The 18828-nt window shown below is 46.2% G+C and overlaps 1 protein-coding gene across 2 annotated transcripts; it reads left to right on the forward strand.

Moving 5' to 3' along the window:
* The first annotated feature begins 5788 nt into the window (after positions 1-5788).
* LOC113016196 (ubiquitin-protein ligase E3A) lies at positions 5789-18121 on the forward strand. Of its 2 annotated transcripts, none has more exons than XM_026158834.1 (11): positions 5789-6112; positions 6716-6760; positions 7474-7778; positions 7858-9107; positions 9258-9402; positions 10136-10341; positions 10503-10667; positions 11632-11787; positions 11869-11942; positions 14369-14512; positions 15092-18121. In XM_026158834.1, the coding sequence occupies exons 1-11, from the start codon at positions 6036-6038 to the stop codon at positions 15210-15212; spliced, it is 2688 nt and encodes an 895-aa protein (XP_026014619.1). In that variant the 5' UTR covers positions 5789-6035; the 3' UTR covers positions 15213-18121. The 2 variants fall into 2 exon arrangements, with proteins under 2 accessions (XP_026014619.1, XP_026014620.1); XM_026158835.1 differs by having other exon boundaries at positions 5946-6060.
* Positions 18122-18828: the final 707 nt, after the last annotated feature.

Consider the following 18828-nt stretch of genomic DNA (forward strand, 5'->3'; position numbering starts at 1 on the left):
TGGGGCGCGCGCATGCACAGCGCACAACCCGCAAACTTGCAACTTCCGCCATTTTCCCGCCCAACTGGATTTTTGAAAATACAAGAAATAAATACGAAGAATTATAAACTTTCCCCCTGTAAATAGCTTCTAATAGAACATTTTTAAATATAGTTCTGTTGGCAAAATTGTAGAACTTGAAGGCTGTTGCACAACTACTGGAAAATGTCATTCTGCTTTCTTTCAGTTTTTAATATTCTTTTATTATTATAAAAGAATATTAAAAACTTTTTAAAAAGTTGTTGGTTCGAAAAGTTTAAAAAGCTGTGTAAAAAGTAACCCTTTACTGTGGATGTGATATATAAAAGCTTTATTAAACTACCACTAAATCCTTTACTCTAAATTCAACCTATTGGCTATTATTTTCAGTGCAATAAAATACATCTGATAGTGTTTACCGATTTTCTATCTCCAAATAATACCATTCACAATAAATTAGAAACCATTCACCTGCTCAATCTCGTTGCGCATAGAGTCTGCACTGCCATCTGCTGGAAACCTATACAATTGCACGTTCACTGCTAAATGTGATTGTAACATTGCACACGCTCATACTTGTATTGATATAACTTTGACGAGGCAAAAATAAAAAATAGAGCAAATAATAATTGCTGTGTATTCCTATTATTGTTCCCAAGCTCCCCAAGACAAATGCTGAGGACAGAACAGTGTAAAATCAGTGCCAGATCAAAAATGCAGATTATTAGGAATGAGATTTCCATATCAGTTGGGACCCAAGTTAACAACACTTATCAAACACTGACTCTCTGATGATTGTATTGGAGAGCAGCTCATTGTTCACTATTTTATGTGTGCTGAAGCAGCCAGCGGCTGAACTGCCAACCCTCCAACTAGCAGATGAGCTGGTCTACCTGAGCTACAGCCTGCTGACAAGACAAGGGGAAGGGGGGGAAGGTGTGTTAGGAGGCAGTGAGGGTGACAAAAAAGCAGGAGTGTGGAGGTGAGAGGTGGGACTATGACTGATAAAGGGAGATGGCAGATGGTATGTAGAGAAGGAAGGCAGATATAGTGTGTTTGTGTGTGTACAGGAGACCAGGTGGAAGGGAAGCAAAGCCAGGAGCACTGGAGGTGGATTCAAACTATTCTACCATGGAGAAGGAAAAATAGAGTAGTGGACAGGAAGAGTATGGGAATAGTGTTGTGCAGGTGAAGAGAGGGTCAGACAGGGTTGAGTTTGAAGCTGCAAATCAAAGGAGTGATGTGCAATGTTGTCAGCGTGTATGTCCAATGGGCGGATGTTAGCTAGAAGAGAGCTAGATGAAGTGGAGGAGGGTCTCCCCAGGGTGGAGAGCATTGTGAGGGGGATGTAGGTGAAGGCTGCAGAGGCGATGGGGAGGTGTTTAGGAGGCATGGTGTTAAGGAGAGAAATGCAGAGCGTCAGATGGTGTAGATTTTCTGAAATGAATGGAAATGGCTGTGGTGAACATGAACTTTAAGAAGGGGGAGGCAGATAGGAGGACGTCAGAATTGAAGAAAGCGAACACAGGTGGACTCGTGCTGAAAATGCAACATGAAAGTGGTAGGAGACTGTAAGGTGGTGGCAGGGGAGGATGTAGGTAGGGAGCATCAGATGGTAGTCTGTAGGATGGCTTTGGACATCAAGAAGAGTAATCAAGTGAAGGCAGAGCCAAGGATTAAATGATGGGAGCTGAAGAAGGAGGAACGTCGCACAGAGTTCAAGAGGGAGTTGAGATGCTAGGGAAGAGTTACCAGCTGGGAAACTACAGCTGAATTAGTGAGGAACCTGTCAGGAAGGTGTTTGGTGTATCCTCTGGACTAAGGAAAGAGGACAAGGACACTTGTTGGTGAAATGACAGCGTAAAGGAAAGTATTTAAAGGAAGAGGTTGAAACAGTCAAGGAGAGATGGGAGTACAAAGACTGGCAAAAAGGAAAATGCTTCACTGAGGAGGGAGACTCAATTAGTTAGCTCCAGATGTCACATCAAATACATCAGAACTGCGTGACTATAAACAGATCTATAGACTAATGTACACTTATACTTGTCATCTGTGTGAGCTAGCTGAAGCAGTTTATGTAAGCCATCTTTTATATGCTATGCCTTGTCCTTAACACTTATATATTCTTTATATATGCTAAGATCTTTCAACTTAAACTCCTTGATCCATGTACTTAAGCAATAAGATAAAATGATATAATCTATATTTATAATATAATATATCTTTTTTCCAAATTGTTTGACACAAGCAATAACAAAATGGGTTATCCATCCATTAATCCATTTTGTCCGCTCATCCAGGGCCGAGTTGCAGGAGCAACAGCCTAAGCCCAGACTTCCCTCTCCATAGGCATCACGTCTAGCTTGTTCCCAGGCCAGCCGAGAGATATAATCTCTCCAGTGTGTCGCGGGTCTCCCCCAGCGCCTCGTCCCAGTGGGACATGCCCTTAGAGATAGGATGAGGGGCTCAGAGTAGAGCAGCTACTCCACCACATTGAAAGGAGCCAGCTGGGGTGGTTTGGGTATCTGACAAGGATGCCTCTCCCAGGAAATGCCCAGGAGGGCTTCCTGAAAGAGGCCAGCCACCCTTCCAAGAGAGCTTCTGTCCACTGCTATGATGTCATTCTTTTGGACACCTTGAGCTTGTAAACATAAGTGAGGGCGGGGATGTCCTGACCAGTAAATGGAGAGCTTCGCTTTTAGACTGGTACAGCATCCTCATCACTGCAGCCACAGTACCATCTGTCAATCTTCTGCTCGCCTCTCCCATCACTCATGAAAAAGACCCTGACATACTTAAACCCAGAGTGGGCACTCCACCCCTTTTCCAGCTGAGGACCATGGCCTCAGACTTGGAGGTGCTGACTGTCATTCCCACCACTTCACACTCGGCTGCAAACCACTCCAGTATGAGCTGGAGTCCACCATAGGATGAAGCCAACAAATCCACATCATCTTATCTGACTTGCTGAAGCCACATGTTCCTCCTCGCTCGCTCCGTTCAGCTGAGCAGCTGCTGCTGTCGGTCCCTAAGTCGCGGCTGAAATGCAGAGGAGACCGTGCCTTTTCAATTGCGGCTCCGATGCTCTGGAATAACCTTCCCCTCCAAATTAGACAAGCGTCATCAGTGCAGGTCTTTAAGTCCAGATTGAAAACTTATTTTTATTCCCTGGCTTTTAACTCTGTAGGAAACTGACACCTTCTTATTTATTTTATTGTGTGTAATGATTTTATGGTATTTTTAATTTGGTTGTTGTTTTGATCTGTGTTGTTCAGCACTTTGGTCTGCCTGGTGTGTTCTTAAAGTGCTATACAAATAAACGATGATGATGATGATGATGATGATGATCTGTGAAAAGCAAAGATGAGATTCTGGACCACCCAAGTAGAAGCCCTCGTGCATACAAATTATGAACACAATCGGTGATAAAGGGCAGCCCTGATGGAGTCCAACACCTACCAGGAACGAGGGTTAGGGTTATGTTCAATAAAGCCAAATAAATGCATTGTTCTATAAATAAGAAAGGAAAGGAGGACCATTAAACAGAAAAAACATACAATAATAAAATAAAAGCTCAATCTAAATCAAATACAATAAAAGGTAAAAATTGCAATCACAATAACTAAATACAGAAAGAATCTAGACAATATACCAAGTGGCTGACGTTCAGTTAATAAACACTAAACAGACTCCAAATTTTGAGTGACCAGAGCATCAAGACTCTTGTGAAACCTTTATGTGACTGTATGTGCACGACTATATTTTGAATGTTTGTGTTTTTGGTCAAGATTTAGAAAATGACCAGTGATCGTATCCAGAACTGTTAGAAGCGTAAATTTCCACTGCAGCTGACGCTCTTTATTATCCAACCCAGATGAAACAGTGATGGTTGGGTGTGGTATATGGGGAACAACGATAGTGGGTCCATTCTTCATCAATGGAAACCTCAAGGCCACTGGATATTTGAAATGGCTACATGATGATGTGTTTCCTCTTTATGCACTGAAGCTGGCACGTTCCCTGAGTGTTTCCTGCAAGATGGTGCACCACCACATTATGGGTGCAGGTCCAAGCATTCCTAGATGAATAGTTTCCTGGAAAGTGGATTGGTCATCGTGGGCCAGTTGAATGGCCCCCCAAGGTCTCCCGATCTGACCCCCTTAGACTTTTATCTTTGGGGTCATCTGAAGGCAATTGTCTCTGGTGTGAAGATACGAGATGTGCAGCACCTGGAACTACGGATACTGGATGCCTGTGCTGGCATTTCTCCTGCGGTGTTGCTATCAGTGTGTGAAGAGTGGGAGAAGAGGGTTGCATTGACAATCCAAAACAATGGGCAGCACATTGCACACATTTTATAAGTGATCAGAAACTTGTAAATAACTCATGAAAGAATAAAGTTACGTTGAAACCAAGCACACCATTGTTTTTCTTGTGACATTACCAATAAGTTTGATGTGTCACATGACCCTCTTCCTGTTGGAAAAACAAAAGCGGTATCCAAGATGGCCGACTCCTAAATGGCCACCATGGTCACCACCCATCTTGAGGAGTTTGCCCCTCACATATACTAATGTGCCACAAACAGGACTTTAATATCACCAACCATTCCCATGTTATTACAGTGTATCCATATAAATGGTCCACCCTGTACTTTGAAGTCAGGTTGACCTGAAAATCCTTGTCTTTGTTACTTCCAGCACATCCATCCATCCATCCATCTTCATCCGCTTTGTCCGGGGCCGGGTCGCGGGGGCAGCAGCCTAAGCAAAGAGGCCCAGACCTCCCTCTCCCCAGCCACCTCCTCCAGCTTATCCGGGGGAATACCAAGGCGTTCCCAGGCCAGCCGAGAGATATAATCTCTCCAGCGTGTCCTGGGTCTGCCCCGGGGCCTCCTCCCGGTGGGACATGCCTGGAACACCTCACCCAGGAGGCGCCCAGGGGGCATCCTTGTCAGATGCCCGAACCACCTCAGCTGGCTCCTTTCGATGTGGAGCAGCAGCTGCTCTACTCTGAGCCCCTCCCGGATGGCCGAACTTCTCACCCTATCTCTAAGGGAGAGGCCAGCCACCCTTCGGAGGAAGCTCATTTCTGCCGCTTGTATCCGCGATCTCGTTCTTTCGGTCACTACCCACAGCTCGTGGCCATAGGTGGCCTCACTTCCAGCACAGACAACTGTAATTACTTATTAGAATGTCCCCATAGGTGTCTGAAAAGCCTCCAGCTGATTCAAAATACTGCAGAGAGTACACTGATGGGGACTGGGAAGAGTCATGTTTCTCTTATTAGCATTTCTTCTCTGGTTTCTTGTTAAAGCCAAACCAAGATTTCAAAAGCTTTGCCTTACATGCAGAAACCTCAAAACCAACCTTCATAAATACCTTAATTACAAAATGAATTAAATAGAGGGCTTTGCTGTCAGGCTGCAGGCGGTTTTTCAAAAGTAGAATGGGCGGTAAAGCCTTTAGCTGTCAGAGTGCTCTCCTGGAAAATCAGCTCTCCGGTGGGTTTTGTTTTAGGCGTACTGCCTTGACCTTTTAAAATGAAGCTTCAAACTGTCCATTTTCATGAAAGCTGAAGCTGTAACTGTGGATGGAGGCTGAGAGTTGATGAGGGAACTCCTGTTTTTCCTCTCTGCCCTCCCTTTACCTTTCTACAAGTGCTTCTAGGTGTTTACTCTTTTTACTTATTATTACTTTATAAAAACAACAACACTTGTATATAATATAATAATGATGCAGTCCAGTTCCTTGTGATCCATTCCAGTAGCTCTTGGAGCTAGAACGCAGTGCATTGTGGGACGTAGTATGATGGTGAAGTCAAGATGGCTGCGAAGCTCAGGCAGAGGAGAGAGCCTGTAGTAGGAAGGCCGTGAATGAAGTTTTCTATAGAAAATCCTTCGTCGGTGTCCGATCGGACTTAAAGCAGTGTGCTGTTTACGTTGGAGAGAAGCCGCGCAGGACCTACAACACCCACAAACAGCAACAGGATAACAAACTGCTGGCATAAAGTCTCGTATGAATTCCGACGAGAAGGAGGACTGTGAGTGTGCGCCACCACAGGCCGAGACGAGCTCCGCCGGAGGAGCCGATAGGTGGGGATGCTCAGAGGAAAGGCTCGGGATGCTAGGACGATCAATCAGAGCGGGGGCTAGTTAGCTGTTGTTGGAGGCTGTGTGGACGTCAGTGCTCCTTTGTTTCAGGCAACATATTGGGGCAAAGTTTATAGCAAGCACTGGTTAAATGAAAACGAAAGAAATCTGCCCGCGGGTCACTTTGAAGACATTACTTTTGTATGAGTAACAAAGTAGGCTAACTAGCATTTGCTGTGTTAGCTTGCTAAAGTGAGCGACAGATTGTCCCAGTGGCAACATTTTTGGGCTTTACCAGCCCGTCCAGACTGGACTACAGGGTTTAGGTTAATGCTACATTTTACAAAAGGGATAAAATGAATTCTCTACATAGATGATTACATTTGCTGCGACCCCGGTCACTAAGTGGAAGCCAGTGCTTAGCTTTAAAAAGAGCGAATGTGGGTTTGCTGGTTAGACTGTTGTCCTCTTCTACACAGCTCGACCAATTTCCTGAGCAGGACTCTGACTTTGTTACCCCACAGCAGAGCCAGCAGTACTCTGAAATGTCAGTGTAGTCATCATGACCTGTGCCGTGGTTCTTATCCTTGTTTGTTGTTCATTTAGAGAACACGAGGAGCCTGAAATAGAAAACCCAGAAGCAAGCCGAATGTAAGTCAAACTCATTACCTTCCATGTGTGCAGTTCAGGAGCTTGGTGTTAGGGTCTGTCCTCGCTTCTTTCTTTCTTGTCTTCATCTTGTGCCTTGACTAAATGTTGTCAGCTGTATTGTTAGTGTGATACACACCCAGTTCATCTCAGCAGCTGTCACACTGTTTGCTCATGATGTGAACATTTGAAGGACCGTTGGCTTAAATAAAACATAATTAAAGTACTTCAGGTTAAAGTGCTTTAATTATGCATGGAATTTATGGAGCTTTGAGTTTACATTATCAGTTGTATCTGTACCTGTGAATGAATAATACTGCTGTTCTATTAGTATTGCTTCAGTGTTTACCAATACGACTGCAGCTGGAATGCTGCTGTCTTCTGGACAGTGGTGTAGTTAGCAGAATCAGAAGGTTTTTGTCAAGTTTGAATTTATTCTAAACACTGATAATAAATCTGTCGTGACACTTGACCTGAAAGTGGCTGGAAATGCAACACGTCCAAAGCTCCATAAGCCCGAGCTCAGCATCCAGCCTGAGACCAAGCTCAGCTCTTGTGTTGTCTGTTGACAGAAACTCTTAGTGATTCTCAAGTGGGAAAAGCATTGCAGTCAATCTCGCGTCTCCCATTATTTCACATTGCACTCAGTGCTTTATGAGGATCACAGTGGATTCGCGCAGTGCTTTTACCGCCTTGTGTTTTACCTCTGATCACAGGAAGCGAGCAGCTGCCAAGCATCTAATAGAGCGCTATTACCACCAGTTAACGGAGGGCTGTGGGAATGAGTCTTGCTCCAACTCGTGGTGTGCCTCATCAGTTGGCTTCAGCCGCATGGATAACAACGAGGCAGCGGTCAAAGCCCTGGAGCTCTACAAAGTCAATGCCAAGCTATGCGACCCACACCCTTCAAAGAAAGGCACCGCTTCCACCTACCAGGAGAGCAGCGCTCACAGCAACTCTGCGTGCAGCAACAAGAAGATGAACCATAAGGACATCCACTCTGTGCGAGACAATTTTAAAGGTGAGCAGATTGCGCTGTTTCACTCGTGCAGTTTGTGTTTTTGTTTTTCTCTGGTAACAACATTTGTGTCTGTGTGTAGATGTAAATTACCTGACAGAGGAGAAGGTGTATGAGATCCTGGACACCTGTGGTGAAAAGGAGGATTACTCCCCTCTCATCCGAGTGATAGGCCGAGTTTTCTCCAGTGCTGAGGGACTGGTGCAGAGCTTTCGGAGGTCCAAACCGCACACCAAGGAGGAGCTCAAGTCTCTCCAAGGTAAGGACGAGGACAAGGATGAAGATGAAAAGGAGGCAGCTGCGAGTTCAACTACAGCTATGGAGGAGGATTCCCCCACCTCCTCATCATCGAGGCTCGGCGAGTGCTCGTCGGGAGAAAACGACGTCCAAAAGCTGGCTCCCGATGAGGTTTCGGTCGATATCGAAGCTGTGCGAAGGGTCTACGAGCGCCTCCTGTCCAATGATAAAATCGAAGCCGCCTTCTTGAATGCGCTGGTCTACCTCTCGCCTAATGTGGAGTGTGACCTGACGTACCATAACGTGTATTCACGAGACCCAAACTACCTGAACCTTTTTGTAATAGTGATGGAAAACAGCAACCTCCACAGCCCCGAGTACCTTGAGATCGCTCTCCCACAGTTCTGTAAGGCCATGAGCAAACTCCCGCTGGCAGCTCAGGCCAAGCTGGCGCGTTTGTGGTCGCATTACAGCGCTGAGCAGATCCGGCGCATGGTGGAGACCTTCCAGCAGCTCATTACCTACAAGGTGATCAGTAACGAGTTCAACAGCCGCAACCTGGTCAACGACGACGACGCTGTGGTGGCGGCCACTAAGTGCTTGAAGATCGTCTATTATGCAAATGTGCTGGGTGGCGACCTTGACATGGAGCACAACGAGGAAGAAGACGAGGAGCCCATTCCAGAGTCCAGTGACCTCACCCTGCAGGAGCTCCTGGGTGAAGAGCGCAGGAACAAAAAGGGCCCTCGAGTAGACCCGCTGGAGACAGAGTTGGGAATCCGTACAAGCGATTGCCGGCGGCCGCTCATTCCCTTTGAGGAGTTTGTCAACGAGCCTCTGAACGAGGTGTTAGAGATGGACAAGGACTATACTTTCTTTAAAGTTGAAACTGAAAACAAATTCTCCTTCATGACCTGTCCGTTCATCCTGAACGCCGTCACCAAGAACCTGGGTCTGTACTACGACAACCGCATCCGCATGTACAGCGAGCGGCGGATCACGGTGCTCTACAGCTTGGTGCAGGGTCAGCAGCTCAACCCTTACCTGAGGCTCAAAGTGCGCAGAGACCACATCATTGACGATGCTCTGGTCAGGGTATGTGCATTCAAACCGACTTCAGTGTCCCTTTGATTAGTTGGGTTTTGGATGGGTTCAATTCAATTTTATTTATATAGCACCAAATCACAACTACAGTCGCCTCAAGGCGCTAATGTTTGTGAACGTTTCTTCTGTGTGTGTCTGCAGCTGGAAATGATAGCAATGGAAAATCCTGCAGACTTGAAGAAGCAGCTGTATGTGGAGTTTGAAGGAGAGCAAGGTGTCGATGAAGGAGGTGTTTCCAAAGAATTCTTTCAGCTGGTGGTGGAGGAGATCTTCAACCCAGATATTGGTAAGAAAGCATCGCGAGCAGTTTAGTTTCAGATGGCTTTAAACAAGCGTCGCACATACACGTTGAACTGCTGATGCTGGCTTAATAATTCACCTTGAACTTGGACCTGAGTGTGAAGCTGCGGCAGTACGTGTCTGCTGTTTGGACTTTACCACAGTTCAGTCCAGCTGCTGTCACGGTCCAGCTCTGTGGGCGATACACAGCAGCGTGGCACTAACACAGCATGCAGGGCTGGATTTGAGAGCGTTCACTGTCGGCCCATCAGAATCCATTCAGATCCTTGGTCGGCGTGATCTGGTCTTTCTTAGAATTGTTTCCGGTCAGCCCCCCTTTCAGGATTTCATAGATATCGCTGCTGCACTGCTAACTGAATCCGGATCTCTGACTGGCTTTTCAAAGCCTAGTTTTAGGAAACTGGAAAGTAAAGTTTGTGGGGGTTTTGCGTCCTGCTTTCTTCCACCTAAAGTGTGTCAGCTGTCATGTTATCGAACTGTCTCTGGTCAAAGTTGTCTGAAAGACGTCCTTCCAGACCTGAGAGGGTTCTCATGTTCCCAGTGAGGTCTAATGGAAACGAGCTGAGTAGTTTTTAGCTAACTTGACAACAGACAAACACAGTGATAGAGAGCAGGGAAAACCGATGTGTTGCTTTTTCCGTGTGCACATGGAGCGTCTCTCGCGTGGCTGCTTCGTATCCCAGGATTCACGGGCGTGTGCTCTGTTTTTCTTGCTGCAGGCATGTTCACGTATGATGAGCACACCAAACTGTTCTGGTTCAACCCGTCGTCGTTTGAAAATGAGGGCCAGTACACACTGATTGGCATCGTTCTCGGTTTGGCCATCTATAACAACTGTATCCTGGATGTCCACTTTCCCATGGTGGTCTACAGGAAGTTAATGGGCAAGAAAGGAACTTTCAGGGACTTGGCTGATGCCAACCCGGTAAGCATCACCTAAGCAGCTGTTTGTGCTGTGTTTTTGTTGTTTTTTCTGTCTAATTGATTTAGTTTGGGAGGAAAAGCAGCCATGTCTGTCATATGATGTATGCTAATGCTGATGTTATGCTAATTATAACGTGTTGATTGTCCTGAACCGCTGGACAGGTTTTATACCAGAGTCTGAAGGAGCTCCTGGAGTATGAGGGCAGCGTGGAGGAGGACATGATGATCACGTTCCAGATTTCTCATACGGACCTGTTTGGGAATGCACTTATGTACGATTTAAGGGAAAATGGGGACAAGATTCCCGTCACCAATGAAAACAGAAAGGTGAGCTGAAGAGAACCGTGGAGCCGTTTGTCCTCCTACGATACACACAGGCAAAGTGTGCTTTTCCACTTCATTCAGCTTATCTGACCCAAACCTTTCTGCTGATTGTGATTTATTAAGAGGGCGGAGCTTTAGGGTTGCATGATCCTGTGGTAGCACCTGGGCAGGTCATTGTGTGCAGGTCCTGAAACTGTTACCATGGGAAGTTATTGAGCTGGTTAGTGCACAGTCCCAGTTAGGAGCAGTCTCCCAGACATGGCTGCACCATGTTTACGTCTGGACTCCTCCTGGGATCAATGAAGTTTCTGTCTATGTCAGCCTGTAAAAAGATGGCAGTGACATTTTTTCAGCCTTCTAAACCTGAAGTTTGGCCACATTTTCAATATTAGAAGAGAACCTGAGGAAAGCTGCTTCGCTGCCACCACTCGAAGGTAAGCTGACTTTCAGCTCACTGTCACAAACCGTCATAGCTTCTCAAAATCTGATTGGAAGAGATTTGATGGCACTGATGCTGTTTAATGTTTACTATTTACAGCTGTCATCGGTGCTTTCTGGTAAAGCTTGATGCCTCTTTTCACTGGTTCCCACTCAGCTAGACTCCATCTGGATGTCTTCCATTCAAATTGAGTAGCTCCTCAGCGTGCATGGGCTAGTTACAGCAACACGGCTAAAAGTCCCATTGTATGCGGCACAAACGCAACACAACAATGGAGGTTGCCGAGGCGATGGGGACTCGGGGTGCACGGTGTTGCCATGTCCTTATAAAATATTGACTGCGCACTATCCAGCTCTCATTGATTACAACACTGTACTTCTTGTTGTTTCCAGCTGCTGGTGGTTTGTTATTGGTAAAAATGGAAATGTTAAAAGTAACACAAATATAAGGGATGACATGGTGTTCAAGGCCGGCCGCCCCTCAGGGCTCGCGCTTGTTAAATGTTCTCATTGATGTGTGTTCATATAGGAGTTTGTTGCACAGTATTCAGAGTACATTCTGAACAAAAGCGTGGAGAAGCAGTTCAAGGCGTTCAGGAGAGGCTTCCACATGGTCACCAACGAGTCTCCGCTCAAGTACCTGTTCAGACCAGAGGAGATCGAGCTCCTGATTTGTGGAAGCAGGGTGAGAGTTTTTTTTAATGGATGTTTGTATATGCTAGTGATGTCATTCAGTCATTCATTCATGTTTTGTCTCCCACTGTAGAACCTGGACTTCCTAGCACTTGAAGAAACAACAGAATACGACGGAGGTTATAACAGAGATTCTCGGATAATCAAGTAAGAATCTGACCTGAAAACCAAGCTCAGCGCGCTGTGTCTAATTTTTATAACCCAGCTCAAAGTCCACACTAATCAAAGGCATTTTTATATCATCATAACGTCACGGCCCACAATCAAAAGCAGTGGAGACCAGTTCTCACCATGTGGCCCCCCAGCAGACGGTTACTCAGTGCTTCACAGTAGGGCTGGGTATCCTCACTGATTCCATTTGAATCGGGGAACTTTTGCCGCAGTCAGAAATATTATAATTCTTATCATTTATCAGTACATTTCCATATTTTTATATCTATAAAAAGAAAACTGACACTTGTGAGACTTTATCAAAGGTGTGAGCATCACAGCAGAGGCCTTTGTGTCAAAGTAGCTGAAGATAAAACACAGAAAAACATGAAGGAGATTTTCCTGGCCTGGATTTTATACAAATATTCTGCAGTAGATCAAAAACGAAAGAAAACCATTAATCAACATATGAACATGACCTGATGCTGCTGAAGTGAAGCAGCGCAAAGTTGCAGAGGTTTGATTAGAAACACAGCGTTTCTCAATTTTGCATAATTTTAAAAAGTTTTAATTTGTTCAGTATTGAACAGCAGAAATGAGGCTTTCTTTTCAGAAGTAAGTAAAAGGAAAAACAGCGTCCGACAGGCTGCAAACAACGGTAGACTGGTGCGTAACAGCGCTTTGTGTTTACGTCTCCGTGCAGAGTCCGTGTTCCTGCTCTCATTCACTGTTTCAGCTGTTTGGTGGTTGTAGAAATTTTGTGAGGTTTAACCTGAGATTCTGGCGTTTCAGCCAAAATAAATTTATATTTAAATATCGATTCAGGATTTTGATGAATCGATATCACGTTATCTAAGCCAGAATCTATTTTCATCGATAATCAAAACCCAGCCCCACTTCACAGGACTGCAGTGTGGGGAAAAGCTCCCCACACTGCGTGTGTGGATTTAAACCTTCAAAACCAGCTCTGCTTGGAATGGTTCTTCCAGTAGTGACGTGTGAGGCCGCTTGTTTCCTCGCCGATCCGATAAATGGGATTGTGTAGTTTTAAGGCTGCTGTGAATTCCTCTCAAACATCAACACAAACAGCTGAGCCTAAATGTAAGTCACTGTCCTAAATTCAGCAGCAGTGCTGCAGGTTGCCACCAGCGCCACACCTGCAGCACCGAAGGACGCCAGGGGCAGCGTTTGTCTCGCCCTAGCAACACCCGTCCCGCTGCTCCTTCAGTTCGCCTCATCATAAACTCATCATCTTATTCTGTGTTATAATTGACTTTTGTGTTTGACAAGGTTTGTGGCCTCGCCACACATGACTCTGCTTACGAACATCCACTGAGCGAGCGAGCACACGTGAGGCGTGATGCATTTTTACAGCCATAATTTGCATGTCACTGTGACAGGCGGAAGAAGAAGTAGTTCCTACCAGTCATTTATATGATCCTAACGATAAAGTCCACTGTGTTCCTGTTAATGATGGACTACAGATGTCGATACTTTAATCTGAGAACCAATTGTAGAACATAAGAATCAATATTTCAGTAACACGTTAGCTTCAGTAAAGTGTTAGCTGGGTTCACTGAGGCTGTGTATCTGTGGCTGACTGTGGAGGAGCTCCCAGGAGAGCCCCAACAAACACCTGGAGCAGGTGAGACGGCAGAAGCGTGAGCTGATGTGATCACAACATGTTTCCTGCTTTGCTCAAAGTTCGTCTCCATCACGCTGCTCGTCTCTGTTCCTGCACAGAGTGCAGCTACACAGCCTCTCAGCTTTTAACAGACCATAACTAGCAATTCCCAGCATGCAACTGGGCAAGTGGGAACGTGTTAATTGACAGTTATTATTGTGAAGTTGATGAAGGAGGAGGAAACAGTATGCCATGTTGGCCCATTATCAGCTCCAGTCAGTGCTACACAGCTCGGCCCAGTCTGCAGGTGCATTTCCTCTGCATGCACTCCTGCACCCGAGACTGCGAACAGACCAGAATAGGCCTTTATTGTCACTGTACATGTGCAACGATGATGTGAGTGCTCCACACCAACTGTGCAGTTATAAAAAGTATGAATAGTAGATGCAGGAAGAAATGACAAACATGAGAAATATATCCAAACGAGGAGGAGTGCAGCGGGCGCGGTGCGAGCGCGGTCCGTGTGTGACGTTCCTGACACTCACTGGGCCTCAGCGCCTGACATCAGCACTGCCTCCTCCTCACTGTGCAGCTGCAGCCTCGTCACCAGGCACAGACTCCACCTGAGAAACCATGAGAGTTTACTTTGGAAGACCAAAAATATGCAAAGACTGAAACCTCGCTCACCGTTAACTTGTATGTTTAAACGGAGCACATACGTCTGTGCATCCACTGGCTATGTTTTGAAACTGAATTCATATATATTTGATGAAGGCGTTTCCTCGTGTTTGTGTCGTAGGGAGTTTTGGGAGACGTTGCACTCATTTGGCGAGGAGCAGAAATGCCTCTTCCTACAGTTCACCACCGGCACCGACAGAGCGCCTGTGGGTGGGCTGGGCAAGCTGAAGATGATCATCGCCAAGAACGGCCCCGACACAGACAGGTGAGCCACAGCCGTTCCGTTTCCTGTCCCTCTTCTGTTGTGGTGCACGGGCTGCGTGCGCTCTGCTTCCTGCTAGTGACTGAAGCTCGAAAGTCTTTATGCACAGCTGACTGTGTCCTTGTTTCAGCAGCACGCTCTTAGCAAACATTAAGGAGTCCAGTACACAGTGTTTAAAATGTACGTGCTTATCAGTAAGTAGACATGAGAGAACGTGGCTTATTACGAGTGGTAGCGTTGTCTTTAAATTCAGCTTATTTATCCAACAATATCCTTTTTCTTCATCACATGTTGTAAAAACGATGAGGAAACTGATCAGTCATCACACCAGTGCAGGTATCTCGAGAAACTGGCATGACTGTTATGAAGTGTGAACACTGGAAGGATGAACCAGTTAAAGCCAGTCTGTTTTTGTTGGACATAAAGGAGACCGATTGTGACAGCAGCAGGCATCACAGCCCTTTGTGGAGCTGTCGGCCTGTATACTTCATGCATTTTGTCTCTGCATACACTCGGTGTTGCTGTGTGACGATTTGCTTTGTTCCTGACGTGTTGTCTGTGTGATGTGTGGTTTCTCGACAGGTTACCGACTTCTCACACTTGCTTTAACGTGCTGCTGCTGCCCGAGTACAACAGCAAGGAGAAGCTGAGGGAGAGACTGCTGAAAGCCATCACCTATGCCAAAGGGTTTGGCATGCTCTGAACCCCTGCTCCCAACAGACTCCTTCTCAGAAAGCCCATAAACCCTGCCCTGCCCTTCCTGTATCAGACACAATCTCAAAGGTGACCAGACAGGCCAGAGTATGTTCGAGGAAAAGCAAGTGAATAATGAAAGTGGATACGTGGTTCTAATAAATCTCTCTAATAGATCCGCTGCTGTGCCTGCATCATCACACATCAGTCAGTGTAAACGTAGAGACCTCCTCGAGTACCCGCTCCCACATCCACACATGTGAATGTGCTTTCTGTGTACAGAAAGGATCATTTTCCTCGTTATTTATTTGAAGGTTCACGTTTTTCATGCCTGCCTGTTGTGATAAATGTAAAAGAAATAATGCAAATACGGGACGATGCGTTTCCAACTCGATAAACTCGGCGACAAAGTACCCCTGAACTCTTGCCCACAGCTCCCACAGAGATTTAGTTTAGTGTTCGCTACTGCATCGTATTCCCCACTGACCATTCCACTCTAGCGTAGTCATTGCTTGTTGTTTCCACCCAGTCTGTTTTGAGGTGAGCGCGTGGAAAGAGATTGGGTCCAGGACGGCACATCACATAGCTTGTTCTCCTTCTCAGTTTCGGGCCTTCTTCCTTTGGGGGACATGCAGAGATGTGTAAGTGCACTTAGACATTTTCAGAATGTTTGTTCTTTGGTCACAGGTTGCCATTATTGTTCGTTTTATTTCCTTGTCTGCCTGTGTTGAGGATTCTAAATAAAATCAGTGTTTATATATCAGTGCATACCGTACCCACGCTGTGGAGGATGTACACATGTAGACTGAGTCTCAGATGCTCTCCTTGTGCCAACCTGTACAGCGGACAGGTAGAAGCCCAGCACGTACTCTGTGTCGTCTGCTTTGGGTTCAGTCTCGTAGAAACCGCTCACGCTGCATAGCCCCCCCCCCCGTCTGCAGACCTGATAAAGCTTTGTCTGTTGCTGTGGTTACACCTGGAACCTAACGAGACCATCCTAGTTCATGGTGACGTGAGTAGTTTCCTTTGCCGTTGGAGTGTAAAGCTGGACTTTGATCTGGTCATCTCCCGCTGATGAAACATCTCCCTAATATGTCTTCTCGTTTGCATCCAGGAGCCGTGAGGCGAGCTCTCCTCAGTTTGTGTCTCTGAGGGTGAAAGAGGCCGTGCTCGCCGTGCTCGCCGTGCGCCTGCTGCCGCTTTGTTTTGTAAGCTTGGCCTGACTTGCTGTGGACCTTCATACCTCTCTGTTTACAGCACAGATAACACAGGTGTGTCTGCTGTGACTGTGTGGACACGTCGCTGTGACCTGATCAGTGAAACAGGTGTAACCACTGTTGAAAAAGTGCTTTGTCTCTAATAAGGACTGTGAAATCATTTCCCCTCACAACAGGCAACGCGTCCTGTTTTGAATGCTTTTCCTCCTCATCGGTCAATAGGCTGCGTAATGTTCTCGGACACAGAATCGTCTCGCTGCTTCAAAGTTCGGTTGTCTTTTTAAACATCCCGCTGCTGTTGTGTAGTCTGCAATATCCATCCTCTGACACAGTCGGCAGACGTCCTCGGGTCAGGCAGCACGGCCGTCACACAGAGGCAGGCTTACAGCAACGCTTTGCCCAAATCGCTGACATCACTCACTTGGAAGTGAAAACGCCACTTTGGCAACAGCTCATGTAACCATGGTAATAAGGGTACCATGTAAAATAGCTGCTCCATCAGCAGACAGTTGTTTTAAATGCTTGATGGTCATCGAGTTGCATTTGTAAAATGGAACACGAGCCTGTGGCTGTTGGAAGACACTGAGATACGCTCCCCTGCATCTATATCCATGTCTGTAGGAACATGGAGAGAGGGCGAAGGAGTTGCTAAACCTGCAAACTACCTGGATGTCTTACTTACAAATGAGTGGTTGTGATCATTTGGACAAACTGGACATAAACATGCACGTGAAGCTTGCTGTCATTGAAAGCTTTCCTTTGTGTGACCTCACAGCTCCTACACGCAGCAGGCTCAGGTGTCCACGTGCGTACTTCCTTATGAGGTACTGGGTGGTATCGTTCTGTGTACAGAGACCGTTTGTGGCGTGTAACGTGACCTCACTCCTCCAGTCGCTGTGGTTAAAGGTCTGAGAACAGATGATGGCATGGAAGAGGTCACGGAACATGGACCCGAGTGTGTGGACTGCATCACGGCTATTGCCAGAAACCATCTTTGAACAGAGAGCTCTTAACGTCATATAACCCTGCCTTGTGTCATGTGACTGTACCTGCAGTCTGGTAAAGCCGTTCAGAGCAAACGTGTACGTTTGTGGCGGTTGGCTGGAGGTGGGGGGTCAGTGGTTTGTCCCTGAGACGCTGAAGTCGTTGCTGCATGGCTGACGTACCTTATAGAGGAGCGCGTGGAGCGCCACGATGCCCACAACATACCACTGAGAGCACAGTGCTCAGCACTGCCATCCACCAACCTGAGCCAGTCTTTATCTCCTCTTCTTTTTCTCCTCCCTCATCAGCTACTCCTAACACTAGTTTAGCCTTCGTCTGAGTCACAGTACTAGTAGTGCCTAAAAATGTGGACAGCACTGGACTGTGCTGGGAAGTCACTACAGTGCACAGTGTGCGTGCATTGTTCTACGTACTGCAGTAGTGCTCACTCATGTGGAAGGCTAAGCAGTACAGCCAGGTGTAGTTTCAGCTGTGTAACCTTACCCGTACCTCCATGTTTGAATGCTGAAGATGCTGCTTGCTGCACACGTGAGCCGACTCAAGGTTAAGGGGTGGACCTGTCTGGGAACGGGAGGCAGATTTCCTCAATTGGTTCAATCAACAGTTAAATTCTCCCACATAGAAACAGGTGAAAGGCTCAAAGTATTCATTGTTGTGAAACATGCTAAATAAAGACGACTGCTTTTTTCCAACAAGCCTGATTTGACTCCACAGGTTTCTTGGTGTCCCGATTTCAGAGCAGGCCCAAACATCACGCCACAGATGCAATAAGGCAAAGTGTGTGGGATAAAATCTTTTTTACTTTCGATGAGCAGGACGTGGATCCTGTTAGGTAATGTTTCCTGTGGCACTCGATGCGACATGCCTCGTTCGCCTGCTCACGTGGATCGGAGACTCGGGGTAAGGATCTTGTCCAAGGATATTTGTACCTCCTGAGCTGCTCTCTGGGTGACGTTGAAGGGTGGACATTCTTAAATTTGGGTGGGTCAATGAAATGGTCATTTTGGTTGGTTCTAATGATGGGTTATACACAGAAATGTGCTTGTTGCATTCTTTTGAAAGCTTATTCGCGCTGTGTGCTGGACTGTGTTTGGAAACAAGAAGCAGGCAGACAGCAGTAACATTCTTGTAATTATTACAAATAAATGCCAGCTGTAGTTGTTTGTATAGACTGGCATCGATTTAAAAGACTGCATGTGTAAGTATGACTTTATTCCTCACTCCAAAAAGTTCAGAGAAGAATCAGGATGACATGAAGAGCCAGAAGATGATGACACAGCCAGCAGAAGAACTGTGGCAAGCTCATCATATTCAGTTCCTTTATTATGAGTTAATTTTTTTTATAGTAGGAAAAACAAAAGAATACAATTCTCAAGAGAATGAGGAAATCCATCAGCAGACAGC

Source organism: Astatotilapia calliptera, chromosome 23 (genome assembly GCF_900246225.1).
Source record: "Astatotilapia calliptera chromosome 23, fAstCal1.2, whole genome shotgun sequence".
Classification (NCBI taxonomy): domain Eukaryota; kingdom Metazoa; phylum Chordata; class Actinopteri; order Cichliformes; family Cichlidae; genus Astatotilapia; species Astatotilapia calliptera.